This window comes from Talpa europaea (assembly GCF_964194135.1).
Source record: "Talpa europaea genome assembly, chromosome: 3".
NCBI lineage: Eukaryota > Metazoa > Chordata > Mammalia > Eulipotyphla > Talpidae > Talpa > Talpa europaea.
In genome coordinates, this window is record NC_140069.1 from 80,006,489 (window position 1) to 80,021,917 (window position 15,429).

At 38.2% G+C, this 15,429-nt stretch overlaps 1 protein-coding gene across 4 annotated transcripts in view; it reads right to left on the reverse strand.

Moving 5' to 3' along the window:
* The window catches only part of PEX1 (peroxisomal biogenesis factor 1), a gene marked incomplete at both ends in the record, with an annotated part of 80,368 nt that overhangs the window by 32,573 nt on the left and 32,366 nt on the right, over positions 1-15,429 (reverse strand). For all 4 annotated transcript variants that reach the window (XM_084230343.1, XM_084230345.1, XM_084230346.1 and 1 more), the window contains one exon: positions 1,903-2,046. In XM_084230343.1, the coding sequence (XP_084086469.1) occupies positions 1,903-2,046 (144 nt within the window). The remainder of the gene's footprint in view (positions 1-1,902; positions 2,047-15,429) is intronic.

Below are 15,429 nucleotides of genomic sequence, written 5' to 3' on the forward strand. Positions count from 1 at the left end.
ATGGCAGAGCAGACCTCTCCTGTCTTGCCCGCTGCTCCCCTCAACAGTGTATTTCAGTCAGTCTGCTTGTTCTGTTCCCCAATGTGTCTCTGGTGAATCCTTTCACCTCCCTGCCATCTCTGGCCTGTACCCCAGCTCTTGCAAGCATAAATAAATCTTAAAAAAAGAAAGCATATACTACATTTTTGAAGATTTAAAAAGACAAATGTCATCAAATCATGGCTTGATCTAGTATTATACTGATTTCTTTTGCAACTATTAGTTTTATAGCTAACTTCAAGCCATGCCACTTCTAAAAAAGTAAAAAACACACTGAAATAGTGATCAATTATTTAATTTAGACATATAATCCTTTACAGTTAAGAGTAAAGTAAAACAAATATTCAGATGTATATCAAGTGTTGTACCACCTTAACTCTCTTTCCTTTTCTATAGGCGTTTCCAGGGCCTATAGGAGTAAATCCAAAGGCACTGAGGGCAGGTAACCTGCCCTTACTTTTCTTCATTTCCGCCAAGCGCCTCCCCCAACTCCTCAGTAAATTTCCTTTCAGAATTTCCCTTAAGCCCTATTTAAAAGAGGTGACTATGAAGAAACAACTAGAAGCTTGAGTCTTAAGTCAGTTCATTTTCTGTTCCTGCCATTAATAATCTAGGAGACAGGGCAACAGCAGTGTTGCTCAAATCAGAGATTGCAGAAAACCAGGTAAAAGTTCATTTGGAAGCAAAAGTGAATTACACACAAAGGGACTGTTTATAGAGATCTGACTTACATATCAAGACCAGGAATAGGAAAGTATCATGTACTCAAAGAGAACAGAACTGTAACTTTCTTTTCAATCCTGAGCAAAATACTCCATTTCCCTAGGTTTGTAGAGCAAGGCAACAAAATTAGTGTTTTCTAAGGTCATTCAGGTTTTAGTTTTAAGATTCTAACCAAAATTTAGGGCAAGTAAAGGATTAGTACCAGACCTATGAATTTCTCATCAGTGGTCTACTCTCATTATCAAAAGCATGCATGAATAAAACTGTTCAAAACAAGTTAAAAAAGATGTGACACTCTGTTTACTGTTGTGGGAAATTGATAATAGAAAGTAATTGAGAGTCATTTATTAAAATTTTTAATGTGCAGCCCCCAGACATGGCAATTTTTAATACTCAATTGTTAATATTCCATTCTATCTACAGACAGATGTTCAATGTATATTGTTTATAATATGTAAAAAAAATATATCTTGTGGGGGAAAAACTGCAGAAAATACATATGCTCTTATTCTTTAAGTACTAAAGGTCTAGTGAGATCCCAACAAGCAGAAAACATTCATTCAGAGCCTAGGCTTATAGAAAGGGAAAAACATTTTTTACTCCAATTATAAAACATTTGTAATAAGTATGTGTTACTTTTGTAGCTTAAAATATTAAAAAATAAACTGATGAATACACTAAAATAAAAAGAGACATGAATCCTTAAGCTTTAAGGTTTATAATCTAAACATTAAATTCACAAAGATGGGAAAATAACAATGCTCTTTTGAAGGATAGATTTTTTTTTTAATTAAGCATGACCTTAAAAGGTTAGAACACTACTCAGAAAAAATGAAATCTCAATAATAGTCATAAAAATTCAATTCGGAAAGCAAAAATAATTGCACAAAAACAAAATAAAGGAATCTGTAAAATAAGTAGTAGAATACCAAATAAAAAGGGAGCATGGTAGACTATACATGGTAGATTTAACAATGGAGTACAGAGTCAATTTGAATATGCTGGACTGGTTATAGTAGAATCCAACTAGGTGCTATCCAACCTCCTGGGGGGAAAAAAAAAAAAAACCGGAAGTTTTAATTTTATTTTCACTGTTGTATTATTTGAAGAAAAAGTACTGTTTTCATATTTTGTGTTTACCTGTTCTCCATTCGAGAGTCCAAGTTTCTGACCAACCTGTCTGTTAATTTCAGCCACATTTTCACCTTGATCCTTAAAATGCCTTCCTTCTACCCAGCTCAAGAATGCAGGCTGGTGACCCCAGGCAATTTCTATTGCTTGATTCTGTTTATCAAAGAAGTAAGAAATGGAGGAAAAGTTTTTAAAATTTTACATTTTCAGGATTCACATAAACAATAAACAATTATTGCAAGTAGCACACACAAAAACAGTTCTACAGACAGTTGATAGCTCTCTGTCATCGACGTTTGTCATGGCATTTTAAAAAGCTATAATCTTTTCCAACATCTAGCACTGGCAATGCTGAGTGAAACCAGTATTCACTACTTACAGTGGCATTATAAATTGACTCCATTCCTGATTCAAAGTGACAGTGTAGCCAATGAACTTGCATGATATATATACACACAAACAGTATGTGTATTTATACCTTTTTTGAAAAGTAATTCAAAGAAAAAAATTACATCAGAAAATATCTCTACAGTATTTTCTATAATAGTGAAAACTCAGGAATGACTTTTAAGTCATTCAATATGAAAATCATTAAGTAAACTACAAATTTACTATTTTAGTAAAGTATGGTCAATAAGTAGAAACATCATGATTATTAAAAATGCAACAGTATAGTTTTAAAATTATGAAACACCAACCAGATAGAATATATAGTGCTATATTTACTTACTAGAAGAGCAACAAATGCATGTGGTAAAAGTACAAAAACAAAAAAGGTGAAGACAACACCCTGTTCCCAGACACAATTACTATAATAGCTTCTTGTGTATTAATAGCTTCTTGTGTACCTTTCCAAAAACTGTATTATGAAGCTTCTTTAATAATTTTAATAGTTCTAATACTAAGAAAATAGGCTTCTAACTCTAAAAAAAAAAAAAAGCAAAATAAAAAATTTACTCTCAGGGCCTCCCCGGTGGCGCCGCGGTTGAGCGCTGGGTTGCGAAGCTGCCTGCAGCCTCTGCAGTGCTGGTTTGATCCCCGGCTGCTCCGCGGCCACTGGAGGAGGGTCCCACATGGCGCGACAGACCTCTCCTGCCGCCCGCTGCTCCCTCAGCAGTGTACTTCGGCCCTTCTGCCTGTTCTGCTCCCCGCTCTGGCTCTGGTGAATTCTCTCACCCTCCTCCGCTTCTGACTGTACCCAGTGCTTGCATAAATAAATAAATCATTAAAAAAAAAATTACTCTCACTGAGCAATTATATAAATATGTAATTTTGTGGCTAAGGACTAAAAATATTTTCAATTATGTAAGAATTACAAATTTATTTTAGAAATCTTGGCGAATATACAAACTTGGGTGGAAAACAAATTACTGATAATCTCCTCCACAAAAATAACCACAAGAATATTTTTTCTGATTCCTGCTAATCCTTTTTTCTATGCACAATCTCAGTATCTTTTCCCCTCACTTAACATCATACCACAGTATTTTCGCCATGTCATTTTTTAATAAAATTTAAGAATTTCATTAATAGCCATTAAAACTTATCTCAGGGAGTTTTAGTACTATATTCATTTATTTATATCAAAATTAATTCATTAAATTTAAATTATTCTCTGGATTCCAAAAATATAACAGTATAAAAAATTAATTTGCTTATAGAAAGATCCAGACACACTGTCCTGCCTTCAGAGTCTCAGGACATTCCCTTCGTGACCTAGAATTAAGGTTGGTGGCCACTGTGCAAAGGGGAAGGAGCGGGAAGAGCTTCAGGAACATGGCTGGGAGAGTAGCTGTCCCAGCCAGCAAAAGGGAATGATCTGGGGTCACCAACCCAGCCATGACAGGGCAAACTGAACACTGTAAGATTCCCTGGAGGAACTCTGGGGACACTGGAGTGGGTGCTGACCTGACCTGGGATTGTGGGAACTCTGTGCCACAGACCCAGGAAATGAGGAATTCCTCCATTGGCTCAGGGGACCTAAAGCCCCCTCCCGACCCCCACAGAGAGAGATCACAGACAGGGTGAGGTCCCATGGACTAGAACCTTCTTTGCTTGCTCCCTGCTCTCCCAGTCACCAGAAACAGGCCTGAACCCAAAGATCCCAGGTGGAGGAAGGTCCCCGCAACCTGGTCCCTAGATCCACCATGCTCCCCCACCCTCCTAGACACTTAAACCAGTCCCAAAAGTACTTTGGGGGAGGCACTAGCAGAACCCCAGGTCTCATAAGGCCTCAGCAGCCATACCCTTTACCTGTATCAGGTAAACTCCCAGAACAGCTGAAGAGGACTGACATACAACAAAAGCTTCAACTACAGAACAGAAAACACAAAGCAAACAATGGGGAGAAAGAAAAATACAAGTGGCCAAGAAAGTCTTCAGGGGAACAAAACACCAGAGAAAAAACAAAACCCCAGGCACAAACCACAAAAACATGGAAGATACGGTATAGACACAATGAAATATTACTCAGCAATCAAAAAAAGAAAAACTCATACCATTTGTGACAACCTGGATGGAGCTGTAAGAGATTATGCTAAGCGAAATAAGTCAGAATGAAAGAGCTAAATACTGGACAGTTTCACTTATATACGGAATATAGAAAAACCAAACAAAGGGTCAAAAGATAAACCCTGAAAGCTGACCACAGATGAGGCACAGGTGGGGTGGAGCAAGGGACTATGCTGATGGAGGATGGGTGCTCTAGGGTAATGGGAGAACTATGGTGACCACACCTGAGGGGGGAAAAATCATATGATGCCCAAAAGTTCAAAGCCAATGTAAGAAGTATTTCATTTAAAAAGAAAGAAAAATTAAGTAAACACTACAGGCAAGAGAAGACAAGAGTGACACATTCAAAATACTTCAAGACAAAAAAGGCCAACCAAGAACAATTTACCCTGTAAAGTTCTCCTTCCATTTGAGACTTTATCAAACAAAGAAAATCTTAGGGAGTTTGCATCCACTCCTCCCACTACCCAAGAAATATTAAAAGCAGCTTTAAGATTTAAACAGAAGACAGGAATGAATTGAACAGGAATTAAATAGAACCATAAAACTAGGAACAAAAAGATAGCAAGAGACTGTTACATATCAATAATCACTAAATGTCAATGGACTGAACTCACCAATGAAAAGACACATAGCATCTAGTTAGATTAGAAACATAATCCAATCTCTTCCTGCCTTCAGGAAAAGAAACCTACCTATCAAGGATAAACACATACTGAAGGTAAAGCAATGCAAAACAATTCAAATAAAATTGACTTTCTGCTTGAAAAGGTAAAAGGAGACAGGGATGGATACTATAAAATGATTAAGGGCCTCCCCTGGTGGCACAGCGGTTGAGCGCTGGGCTGCGAGGCTGCCCGCAGCCTCTGCAGCGACGGTTGGTTCCCTGGCCGCTGGCAAGGGTCCCACCAAAAAAAAAAAAAGATTAAGGGAAAATCACAATCGGAAGACATAACACTCAAAAAAACCCCTCACCTAACAAAAGAGCACCAAAATACATCAGACAACTATCAAATCTGAAAGAGGACATTCGAGAAAATACATATGTGGTAGGAGACTTCAACACCCCACTCTCACAGATGGAGAGAGCAACAAGTCCAAAAAAAAAAAAAAAAAAAAAAACCCGGCAAGGACACAATTGCCCTAAACAAAAAACTAGACTGCATGGGTTTAATAGATATTTATAGGGCATTGTCCCCTGAAAAGGCTGAATACACATTTTTCTCAAGTGCACATGGGTCATTCTCCAGGATTAACCACATATTGGGTCACAAGGCAACAAACTCATGAAGACTGAAACCATACCAAATATCATTTTTGACCATAAAGGTACTGAACTAGAAATCAACTACAGAAAGAAAACAAGGAAATACTCTAATACATAGACACTGAACAATATACTACTGAACGACTACCAGGTAAATGAGGAAATCAAAGAGATTAAAAAAAAAAAAACACCTCAAGACACGATAATGAGGACACAACGTTTCAGAACATATAGTGCACAACAAAAGCAGTTCTACATAGCAACACAGGCCCACATTAAGAAACTAGAAAGAACTCAAACTACCTTGTCTCACATCTCAAGGAAGTAGAAAAAGAACAAAAAAAATCAAAAGCCATTAGAAGGAATGGAATAATAAAAATTAGAGCTGAAATAAATGAAATAGAAATTTAAAAAAGCCCAAGAGATCAATGAAACCAAAAGCTGGCTCTTTGGAAAAAAACTAACAAAATAGACAAACCGTTAGCTAGGCTCACTAAGAAAAAAGAGAGAAGACTCAAATAAGAAAAAATATGAAAGAGACATTACAATAGATACTGCAGAAAGTGAGATAAGAAATTACTAATATTATTTATATGCAAACAAACCCAACAACCTATATGAGATGGACAGATTCCTGGAATCATATAATCATCCAAGATTTTAATAGGGAAGAAACAGAAAATATGAACAAACTAATCACAAGCAAGGATACTGAAAGTGATAAAAGCTCTTCCAAAAAAACAGAAGTCCAGGACCAGATGACTTCACAAGTGAGTTACTAAACTTTCAAAGGTGAACTGATACCCATCCTGCTCAGACTCTTTCAAAAAAAAAAAAAAAAAAGTCAAGAAAAAAGGAATTCTTCTAAACATCATGCTAACAACATCATGCTAACAACAACAACAAAACAAGAAACAATCTTCCTAATGAACACAGATGCAAAAATCCTCAATAAAATCTTAGCAAACTGAGTTCAACAATGCATTAAAAAGATTATACACCATGACCAATTGGGATTTATACAAGAAATACAAAGATGGGTCAACATCTGAAAATCAATGTAACTCACATCAACAAAAAGAAAAAACACATGATCATATCAATAGATACTGACAAAGCATTTGATAAGGTTTAGTATCAATTTATGCAGAAATTTTGAGGCCAAATGGAATGTATCTTAACGTAATTTAAGTCATATATGACAAACAACAGCTAGTACCATTCTCAATGTTGTAAAATCAAAAAACTTTCCACTGTGATCTGGTACAAGGCAAAGATGTCCATTCTCCCTACTACTATTCAATATAGTATCAGAAGTCCTAGCTACAGCAATGAGGCAAGGGAAAGTTATAAAAGAATCCAAAGAGTGAAAATTAAAACTACCATTACTTGCATAAATTATCATAAAATACATGAAGAGCCCCAAAGACTCCACAAAAAACTAATTAAAATAATAACCCAGTTCAGCAAAATGACAGGATACAAAATAAACACAAAAATCAGTTGCCTTCCTGTATACATATAATGAACTAGAAGAAATTAAGAAACCCATTCCATTAACAATCTCACCAAAAAAAAAAAAAAAAAATTAAATACCTGGGAATAACCCTGACAAAGGAGATGAAGGACCTGTACAAGGGAAATTTTAAGTCACTGTAAAAAAAACAGAAGATGACACAAAGAGATAGGAAGACATTCCCTGCTCATGAATAGGAAGAATCAACATGGTCAAAATGGCCATCCTACTCAAAGCAATTTAGATTTAAAGCAAACCCAGTGAAAATCCTAATGATATTCTTCAACGAAATATAACAAATATTACTGAAATTCACATGGAAAAACCCAAGTAGCCAAAGCTCTTCTGACTAAACAGCTTTGGCTTTTAGACTTCAAACTATACTATGAAGTCATAATAATTAAAACACTTGTGTACTGAGACAAAAACACACACACACAGACCAATGGAATAGAACTTAGAGGCTAGAAATAGAGCCTCACATTTATGGATAACTAATCTATGACACAGGAGCAAAGTGTATACACAAGGAAAGGCTCTTCATAAATGGTGCGGGGAAAATTTAGACTGCCACATGCAAAAGAATGAAACTAGATCACTACCTCACACTATACACAAAAATAAACTCAAAATGAATAAAAGACCTGGATGTTAAGGCCTAAAACCATAAAACACACAGAAAGAACCATAGGCAAAACACTCCATGATATAAACTTCAGAAACATCTTAGCAGATGCAGTTCCAGCAGCAAGGAAACAACTAGGACTACATCAAACTAAGAAGTTGTGTACAGCAAGAGACAGTAACCAAAACAAAGAGAAAGTACACTGAATGGAACAAAATATTTGCACACCATACATCTGACAAGGGATTTACATCAAAGATTTACAAAGAGCTCATATAAATCAACAGAAAAAACAACCCAATTAAAAAATGGGCAGAAGAGGGTCTCCCCGGTGGTGCAGCGGTTGAACGCTGGGTTGCGAAGCTGCCCGCTGCCTCTGCAGCGCCGGTTCGATCCCCGGCTGCTCCCCGGCTACCGGAGGAGGGTCCCACATGGCGCGCAGGCCTCTCCTGCCGCCCGCTGCTCCCCTCAGCAGTGTACTTCGGTCCTTCTGCCTGCTCTGCTCCCCGCTCTGGCTCTGGTGAATTCTCTCACCCTCCCGTGCTTCTGACTGTACCCAGTGCTTGTATAAATAAATAAAATAAATCTTTTAAAAAAAAAATGGGCAGAAGAACTAAATAGGCATTTTCTCCAAAGATGACATGGAAATGGCCAACAGACATGTGAAAAAATGTTCATCGACACTTTTCGAGTAAATGCAAAACAAAAACAAACTAGGATGAGATATCACCTACTACCTGTGAGACTGGCCCACGTAAAAAACAAAAAAAAACCCTGCAGAAACAAGAGTTGGCTAGGGTGTAGAGAAAAAGTAACACTCTTACACTGTTGGTGGGAAATAGACTGGTGCAGCCCCTATGGAAAGAAGTGCGGTGGCTCCTCAAAAGACTAAAATTGGGTCTGCCATATGACCCAGCAATTCCACTTCTAGGTATTTACCCAAAGAACAGAAAAACATTAATTCAAAAGGAAACCTGAACTCCTATGTTTACAGCAGAGCTATTTACAATAGCCAACATGAAAATAACCTAAGTGCCTAAGAACAGATGAGTGGATCAAGAAAATGTGTTATATATGCATGATGGAATACTACTCAGTAATCAGAAAAGATACTCAACCATTTGCGGCAACATGGAAGGAACTAGAAGGTATTATGCTAAGTGAGCCAGAAGGAGAAAGACAAATACCGTATGATTTCACTTATAGGTGAAATATAGAGAAACCAAACAAAAGATCAGAGAAAGACAAACTTTAAAACCAACCCTTGAAAGGTGACCATAGATATGAGACATCAGTAGGGAAGAGTCGATAATGGGGGGAGAAGAGCACAATGAACTATGGTAGGATATTATGGACGTTTTGGTAGTAGGAAAAACTATGGTAACTTCACCTGAGGGGAGAAACCCTATATTGTGAAAAAACAAAGATATAATGATACATCATCAATAATAAAAAAAATATAAAAATGTAAATAAACCCACTTTACAGAGCTGTGATGAGAAATAATGCATACCAAAAAAATAAAAAGCTCAAAGAGACACCACATTCAGCCTAGTCAAACTATATAAAAGCACAATGCCAGAGAGAAGCACTTGTTGTATAATTATGAGTCCCTTGGGAAAGTAAACAAATGCCATGCAGATACTGCAGCCCAGAAGCCGCAGCAGAGATAGAACACAGCAGTGATGGGCTATTGTTGGTAGCCATAGCAACAAAGTGGCACACACCTGCCTGCCACACTCTGGCTTAGTGTTGCCTCCTGGCCAAGCACAAATTAGTCCTGGACCTTGAGCTCGATGGTCCAGAGCTAGTTTGCCCCACTGGGAGACTCAGGCCTCATAGATCATGACCCATGGCAGAAAGAAGCAACGGGGAGGTAGGGTAGGAAGTCAAGACAACCAAAACACAGAATACAGCTTTCTGTGGAACAAAAGAAGAGGAGGTAGAGGCAACCAACTTTGTTCCTCAAAGTGAGATCAAGTACCAAAATCCCAGATTCCGTTCATGCCAAGGTAAACTGAGAAACAAAACTAAATCCTCAGCACCCCCATCACCCCCAAGAAAGGCAACATACATGCTTAGGAAGCATGAACATCCTGGGCTTCCCTAGTGGCACAAGGAGTTAAATCTCAGCACTATGAAGCTATCCACAGCCACTGCAGCATGTGTTCGGTCCCCGACCAGGTAGATGACCCATATGGCTCAGCAGACCTCTCCTGTCTCACCCACTGCTCCCCTCAGCAGTCTATTTCAGTAGATCTGCCTGTTCTGCTCCCCACTCTGTCTCTGGTAAATACTCTCACGCTCCACACCTCTGGCCTGCACCCCAGCTCTTACATGCATAAATCTTAAAATATATAAATATATATATATATATATATATATATATATATATATATATAAGTCCTGGGACAAATATAAAGGACACAGTAATAGAGACTTCAAGACAACATTAAAAATGCTAAATAAGATACTGGAAAGTCAGTGAAATACAAATAAGCAGGTGCAAGATCTGAGAAAGGAGATACAGGAACAAGAGACTGAATATATAAAAGATAACAAAAGGAGACCCTGAGTGAAATGCAGGCAAACTTAGAAAATGTTTTAAGTAAAATTAAAGTGACAAAAAGAAAAGAATTTAGATGTAGAATACTCAAATGAACAAATCATCCATTTAGAAAAAGAGAATCAAGCCAAAAGAAAAATGAGGAAATTCTACAAGAAATATCAATTTCAATTTGGAAGAGGAAACCTAAAGATAACTGGGATTCCAATGGTAAACAGAGAAACGGAAGCAGAAACTCTATTGAAAGAAATAACTGAGAATTAAATAAGGATGTCTAGGAAGCAGAACACACAAAATTTAAAATGCAAAAGATCTACATCTAGACACATTGTAAAACTATCAAAAATCAAAGATAAAGAAAAATTCTGCAGAAAGCAAGGGAAAAAAATAACTTTTACAAAGACTCCCAACTTAGAATTTCCCTGGACTCCAGCCCAGACAATCTCCAGACAAGAAGGGTTTGCAATCCTAAAAGACAAGAACTCCCAGCCAAGAATATTCTATCTTGCAAAATTATTGCTCAAGTATGAAAGAGCCCTTAAAGAAACAACAAAAGGAGTTCTTCTACAAGATGAAACACAAACTCCTAAGCAAAATGACAACAGCAATACAAAACCAGAAGCATGAGTAAGAAACTGATAGAAATACAAAAGCCATCCATAAAAAGCAGAGAGAAAAAAATGGAACAAGAAACAATGGGGGGGAGTGTCAAAAATAGGGCCTCCCTGGTAGCGCAAGGGGTTAAGACACAATCTATGAAGCTATCCACAGCCGCAGTAGTACAAGTTCCAGCCCCGGACAGGAAGGTGACCCACATGGTGCAGCAGACATCTCCTGTCTTGCCCACTGCTCCCCTCAGCAGTGTATTTCAGTCGATCTGCCTGTTCTGCTCCCCCCTCTGTCTCTGGTGAATCCTCTCACCCCCCACCTCTGTCCTACACCCCATTTCTTGTATGCATAAATTAAAAAAAAAGAAATGGATATAATCTTAGACTAACCCCACTCTCTAAGACTGAATCAGCATGAAATAGATCAAACAGTCCAATCACAGCACTGAAATTGAAATAGTAATTAAAAAAAAAAAATCTCCCTAAGAACAAAAGCCCAGGACCAGATGGCTTCTCCAGTGAATTCCACCAAATTCTTAAAGTAACTCTAATACCTATCCTACTCAAACTCTTAATTTTTTTTTCTTTTGCGAGGAAAACTCCCAAACACAATCTATGAGACCATTACCCTGATTCCAAAACCAAACGAAGACAGTACAAAAAGAAAAAAGAAAATTATTTCTGATAGAGATGTAAAAATCCTCACCAAAATTCTAGCAAACCAAATATATCAACATACTAAGACACCAGTATCAAACAGGATTCATCCTAGGGTTGCAAGGTTGGTGTAACATACACAATATCATTCCCAGATCAACAAAAAGATAAAAACCACATGATCACCTCAATAGATGCTGAAAAAGTTCAAGATTCAACATCCATTTATAATAAAAACACGGAATAAAATGGGAATAAATGGAACTTATCCAAACATTATAAAAGGCAAATATGAGGGCCTCCCTGATGGCACAAGGGGTTAAGTTGCAGTACTATGAAGCTATCAGCTGCCACTGCAGCATGAACAATCCCCTCCCAGGGAGCTGACCCACATGGCACAGCAGACCTCTCCTATCTCGCCCACTGCTCCCCTCAGCAGTGTATTTCAGTCAATCCGTCTGTTCTGCTGCCCACTCTATCTCTGGTGAATCCTCTCACCCTCTCCCACCCCAGTTCTTTTATGTGTAAGTAAATAAGTCTTTTAAAAAAAAGTAAAATATGACAAACCCACAGCTAATATCATATTCAATGGTGAAAACCTTGAAGCATTCCCAGTAAGATCAGTAACAAGACAGGAATGTTATCACAATGAGGGGCAGGACAGGACACAGTGCAGGTTTTCTGATCCAGCAGACCGGGTAAAGGAGAAGTCAGAGTCCTCAGTAGCTTTTGCAGGTCTTTTATTGGGGTTCACCAGGCATATGGCAGGCAGGGGTGCTGGGGGGCCAGGAGGCTGGCAGGCCTCCCAGCCCCCAGCAACTCTTTACTCTATCTGGGCTCTCCGGCGTTCTCTGCTTCTCCCTCGGCTTCTGCTTCTTGGCTTCTGCTGGCGTCCCCGTGATGCAGCCCTTAAAAGCCCAGTCTCAGCCCAGCCCAGGTGAATCCCATCTACATATGCCCACACCCTACTCCAGGTGCCCGCCATCAGGCATGCAGTCAGGACTGCAGGGATCCATCATCTGTCCTGATGGCAGGAGGGCAGAAAAGCCTGACATTTTACCTTTCCCTACACACAACTATTATAAACATAGTACTGGATGTCCCAACCAAAGCAATTAGGCATGAAAGACTAAAGAAATCCAACTGGAAAAGACGTGAAATGGTCACTATTTGCAGATTATCTGCTAACACAGAGAAACCAAAAGACTACTAAAAAACTTCTATAATAAACAAATATGGTAAAATGGCAAGATACAAAATCAATACAGAAAAATCAGTTGTATTTCTATGTGCAAATAATTTATCAGAAGAAAGGAAATTAGGAATACAATCCCATTTATAATCACAACAAAAAGAATGAAATACCTGGGCATAAACTTAAGGAAGAAGGTGAAGGATCTAAATATTGAAAAATCTGTTAAAGGAAAATAAAAGACACAAAGATATGGAAAGATGTCCCGTATTCATGAACTGGAAGAATTAGCATCATTAAAATGGCCATATTTCCTAAAGCAATTTATAGATTCAATGCAATACCTATCAAAACACCAATGACTTTTTTCAAGGAAATTATGAAATTTACAAGGCCCTAAATTGCTAAAGCAATCCTGAGAGAAAAGAAGAATGGAGGTATCACACTTCCTGGCTTCATGTTGTACCACACAGCAACAGTTATCAAAACAGCATGGCACTGGAATAAAAACTCAGACCAATGGAACAGCACTGAAAGACCAAAGATAGAGCCTAGGGGTTAAGTCTCAGCACTGCCATACAATGGCCCTCCACAACAGCCTGAATTCAATCCCCAATCAGGGAGCTAACAACCCACATGGCACAGCAGACCTCTCCTGTTTCACCTGCTGATCCCCTTATGCAATGTATTTCAGTAGATCTTCCTGTTTCTGCTCCCCACTGTCTCTGGTGAATTGTCTCACCCCCCACACTGCTGGCCTATACCCCAGTTCTATGCAAAAATTAAAAAAAAAAATCTTAAAAAAAAAAGACCAGCGATAGACCCACACAAATATGGAAAGTTCATCCTCAATAAAGGAGCAATGTACATATAATGGTGAAGATAACCTCTTTAATAAACAGTACTGGAAACACGGATAACCACATGCAAAAAACTGAAACAAGATCCATACTTAACTCCATACACAAAAATTAATTCAAAATTAGTTAAAAATCTGGATATAAGAACCAAAGCCATAAAATACTTGAAAGAAAACATAGGGGACACAAAAGAGGACATCTACCACAAAGATGTATTTGGGGACTCAACACCAACAACTAAGGAAATGAAAACAAAAATAAACAAATGGGACTATATCAAACTGAAAAGTTTTTGTTCCTGAGAAGAAACCATCACAAAAAACAGAAAAACAACCAACAGAATCGGGGGAAAAAAGTGCATATCACGTATCTGACAAAGGGCTAATCTCGAAAATTCAGTTTTTATACAATCCAACAATAAAAAATATACAAAGCAATCAAAAAATGGGCAAAGGACCCAAATAGACATTTTCTAAGATGATATTCAGATGACCTGTGGACATGAAAAACTGTTTAACATCACTAATTACAAGGGAAATACAAATCAAAAACCACAATATCACCTTACCCCTGAGAGAATGGCCCATACAAAAAAGAATATAATCAACAAATGTTGGCAAGGAATTGGAGAAAAAGGAACTCTCACCCACTGCTGATAAATACAAGTTGGTGTAGCCCTTACGGAAAACAGTATGGAGATTTCTTAAGAAAATAAAAATGGAAATTCTGTATGATCCAGCAATATATGTACTAGGTGTTTATTCAAATAATATCAAAACTAATATAAAAATTTATCTACGCCTTGTATATAACAGCATTCTCTGTAACTTCCAAATCACGGAACCAACCCAAGTGTCCTTTCACAGATAAAGAAATTGTGGAATACTTAATACTACACAGCTGTGAAAAATGATGACAAGTAACATGTAGGACAAAATGGATGAACCTTAGGTGATTAAGTGAAATAAGACAAAAGGTGAAAAACAGGTCTCAGGTGGTTTTACTCATCTGTGGAAAGTAAATAACCAAAAAACACACAGGCAAAATATAATAGGAATAAATCTTTAACTCAATGAAAGAATGTAACGGTTAATAGAGGGAACTGGGGAGGAGGGAGGGGAGTATTGACACAGGTAGTTTCCTGAAGGGTGAAACGTGCTCATATGGAAGAGCATAAAATATAATTAAATGTCAATCAATTTTACTGCCTCAAAACTGGCTAGACGGCTTATTGTGTTTTTTAAATAGGAAAAATTTCAAAGGGCATTAAAATCTCTTTTGAGGTAATAAATGTACTTTTTTTAAGATTTATTTTTCTTTATGCATTGTAGCGGCAGGAAAGGCCAGAGCAGGATCTCTATGACCTGAGCAGATGGGGTAAAGGAGAGAGTCCTGGCGCCCTCAGTGACTTCTGCAGGCTTTTACTGGGATTTACAAGGTACATGGCAGGCCTCCCAGCCCCCCGCAAGTTCTTCACTCTCCCTGGGCTCTCTAGAGTTCTTTTGTGGTCTTTGCTTCTCTGCTCCTTTCGCTCTTTTCATTCTGCTGGTGTCCTCGTGATGCCCCGCCCCCCCCTTATAAGCACAGTCTTAGCCCAGGTGAATCCCATCTACATATGCCCACACCCTACTCCAGATATCCGCCATCAGGCATGCATTCAGGACTAGGACCGCAGGGATCCATCATCAATCCTAATGGGGGGGGGGGAGCAGAAAAGCCTGATATTTTTACCTT